The following is a 2579-nucleotide window of genomic DNA, read 5'->3' as shown; positions in this document are numbered from 1 at the left end:
TATCCAAAACAAAACTATCCTCACCATAAATTTAAAATTTTTAAATTATCCTTTACTAATTTAAGCTTTTTTTTTATTTCCACTTTCTACCATTTTTTAAATTAGAGATATTATATATATATATGAATATATTATAACTTTTCAAATTCTTTTTTGAATTTTCTTGGTTATGATTTTTTTTTCTTTGTATAATGTCTTCTAACTTTCCAAATTAACTTCTTTTTTTTCACACTAAGCAAATTATCTACATTCTTCTTTGGATTATCAATTCTCTTTCAATAAATAATCATTTATAATTTTTTATGTTATAGGCTATTAATTATCGAATCTTTAAAATAGTTATCAAATCTAATTTGTGAAAATTACCTACAAATAGGTAATAAATTTGCAATTGCATCGCATAATCTATATATTATTAAAAAGAAGAAAAAACCTCCACATTAACCCAAGGGACACTCTCATAATAGGTCACTTGGCAATTTAGGAGAAAGTTAGTTATAATAGATAATAATTAGTTTCTTTTTAAATTTTAATTTTAAAAAAATAAATTATGCATTATGCGTTGTTAATGAATACATTACTACACAGATTGAGGAAGGAGATGGCCTTCTATTATTCCTTTAGAAATGCAAGACAAATTTTCTACTAATATGGAGGCGTTGTGTAATAGAATTAGAGATAAAATTATTGAGAAATATTATCATGTGTGAATGACTTTGCTTATTATATCATGGTGGATTATCAATATATAATAATAGTGCAATGTGCTTCTAATTCATACTGAATGATGACAATAAGTAATTATACTAAATAATATTATGTGCTTTGATATAACTATATATGTTATATTGATTTAAATATTTAATATGTACTAGACTTTGCTAGAGCATTTGATTTGGTGATAACAAATTCGAGTTTCCCGAAGAAGAGGAGCACTTGGTCACCTTCCGGAGCTCGGTGGCTGAGACTCAGATTGATTATTTACTCTGCAGAAAGTCCTATAGAGGTCTTTGCACGGATTATAAGGTCATCCCGAGTGAGAACCTCTCGACCCTTCATAGGCTCCTGGTCATGGATCTTAAGATCACGAGGAAGAGGAGGAAGATGACGATGTATAGCCAACATATGATCAAGTGGGGAGCCTTGACGGAAGCTAAAGCGCAGGAGTTGGGGGACAAGTTGGTGACTATGGGGCTTGGAGGAGTAGTGGGTATGCAAGCACTATGTGGACCACGCTGCGCAGTGCATTAGGGAAGCCGCGGGAGAGGTATAAGGGGTTTCAAAGGGTTACTCTAGTGGTCACAAGGGAGACTGGCGGTGGGATGGAGAGGTGCAAGAAAAAGTAAAAACCAAGAAAGTAACGTATCTGAAGCTAGTGGAAAGTGTAAACGAGGAGGAGAAGAGTGCGAATAGGGAGGATTATAAGTTGGCTAAGAAGGAGGCAAAACTAGCAGTTACGGCGGCCAAGACTGCATCATTTAGTCGTTTATATGAGGAACTCGAGGGCCGAGGTGGAGATAAGAGGTTGTTCAGGTTAGCAAAGGCACGAGAAAGGAAGGCGCATGACATGGACCAAGTAAAGTGCATTAAGGACGAAGAAGGTAGAGTTTTGTTGGATGAGGGGTTTATGCGTCGGATATGGCAGACCTACTACCATAGTCTCTTAAACGAGGGAGGGGGATAAGAGCATTGTATTATGAGATTTGGAACTCTCAGGGAGTCGTTGTGACTTTGGTATTGTAGACGGATTAGAGTTGATGAAGTTAAGGGGGTTATGCGTAAGATGAGCAATGGCAAAATGACCAGGCCGGATAAAATTCCGGTAGAGTTTTGGAAAGGTGCGGGCAAGGCAGGCTTATAGTGGCTCACTAGGTTATTTAATGTCATTTTTAGAACGAAAAATATGTCCGAATAGTGGAGGGGGAGCACGATGGTTCCTGTATACAAGAACAAGGGTGATATCAAAAATTGCAATAACTATCGGGGTATCAAGCTGCTTAGCCATACTATGGAAGTCTGGGAGAGACTTATTTCTCATTTTTAACTACTACACATTTTTGAGAACCAGATTAGGAAACAATTAGTTCCCCCAGACTTTATTCCCCCTTCTGGCATCATTAAAAAGGCACAAATAGATAAACAGCATAAAGAAGTCTAGCCGAGCTAACTCATGCCACATATGTACACATAATATGATAGAGAAGAGAAACATAGAAATTAAGCATTGAGATAATAAAAGAGGATAGATTTGATATTGATGAAAATTTTAAACACCTGAATGAGGACGGTGGATAGGGACTCAGACCATTTTCCGGTTATGATGGGGTTGCATCAAGGGTCGGCACTCAGCCCTTTTTTGTTTGCTCTGGTGATGGACGTACTGACGCACCACATCCAAGGGGAGGTTCCGTGGTGCATGCTATTTGGAGATGATATTGTATTGATTGACGAGGCGCGAGATTGTGTAAATGCGCTGTTAGCGGTATGGAGGCAGACCCTGGAGTCTAAAGGTTTCAAGTTGAGGAGGACCAAGATAGAATACTTGGAGTGTAAGTTCAGTGGTGAGACTCAAGGAGGGG

General features: G+C 37.4%; 1 protein-coding gene across 1 annotated transcript; it reads left to right on the top strand.

Annotated features, from left to right (window-relative positions):
• The first annotated feature begins 1071 nt into the window (after nt 1-1071).
• Nucleotides 1072-1684, top strand: LOC142179823 (uncharacterized). Its single transcript, XM_075250705.1, has 2 exons — nt 1072-1178; nt 1297-1684. The coding sequence occupies exons 1-2, from the start codon at nt 1072-1074 to the stop codon at nt 1682-1684; spliced, it is 495 nt and encodes a 164-aa protein (XP_075106806.1).
• Nucleotides 1685-2579: the final 895 nt, after the last annotated feature.

Source organism: Nicotiana tabacum, chromosome 4 (assembly GCF_000715075.1).
Source record: "Nicotiana tabacum cultivar K326 chromosome 4, ASM71507v2, whole genome shotgun sequence".
Classification (NCBI taxonomy): Eukaryota; Viridiplantae; Streptophyta; class Magnoliopsida; order Solanales; family Solanaceae; genus Nicotiana; species Nicotiana tabacum.
Note: the sequence above shows the minus strand (reverse complement) of the source record. Positions and strands in the feature narration are given on the sequence as shown.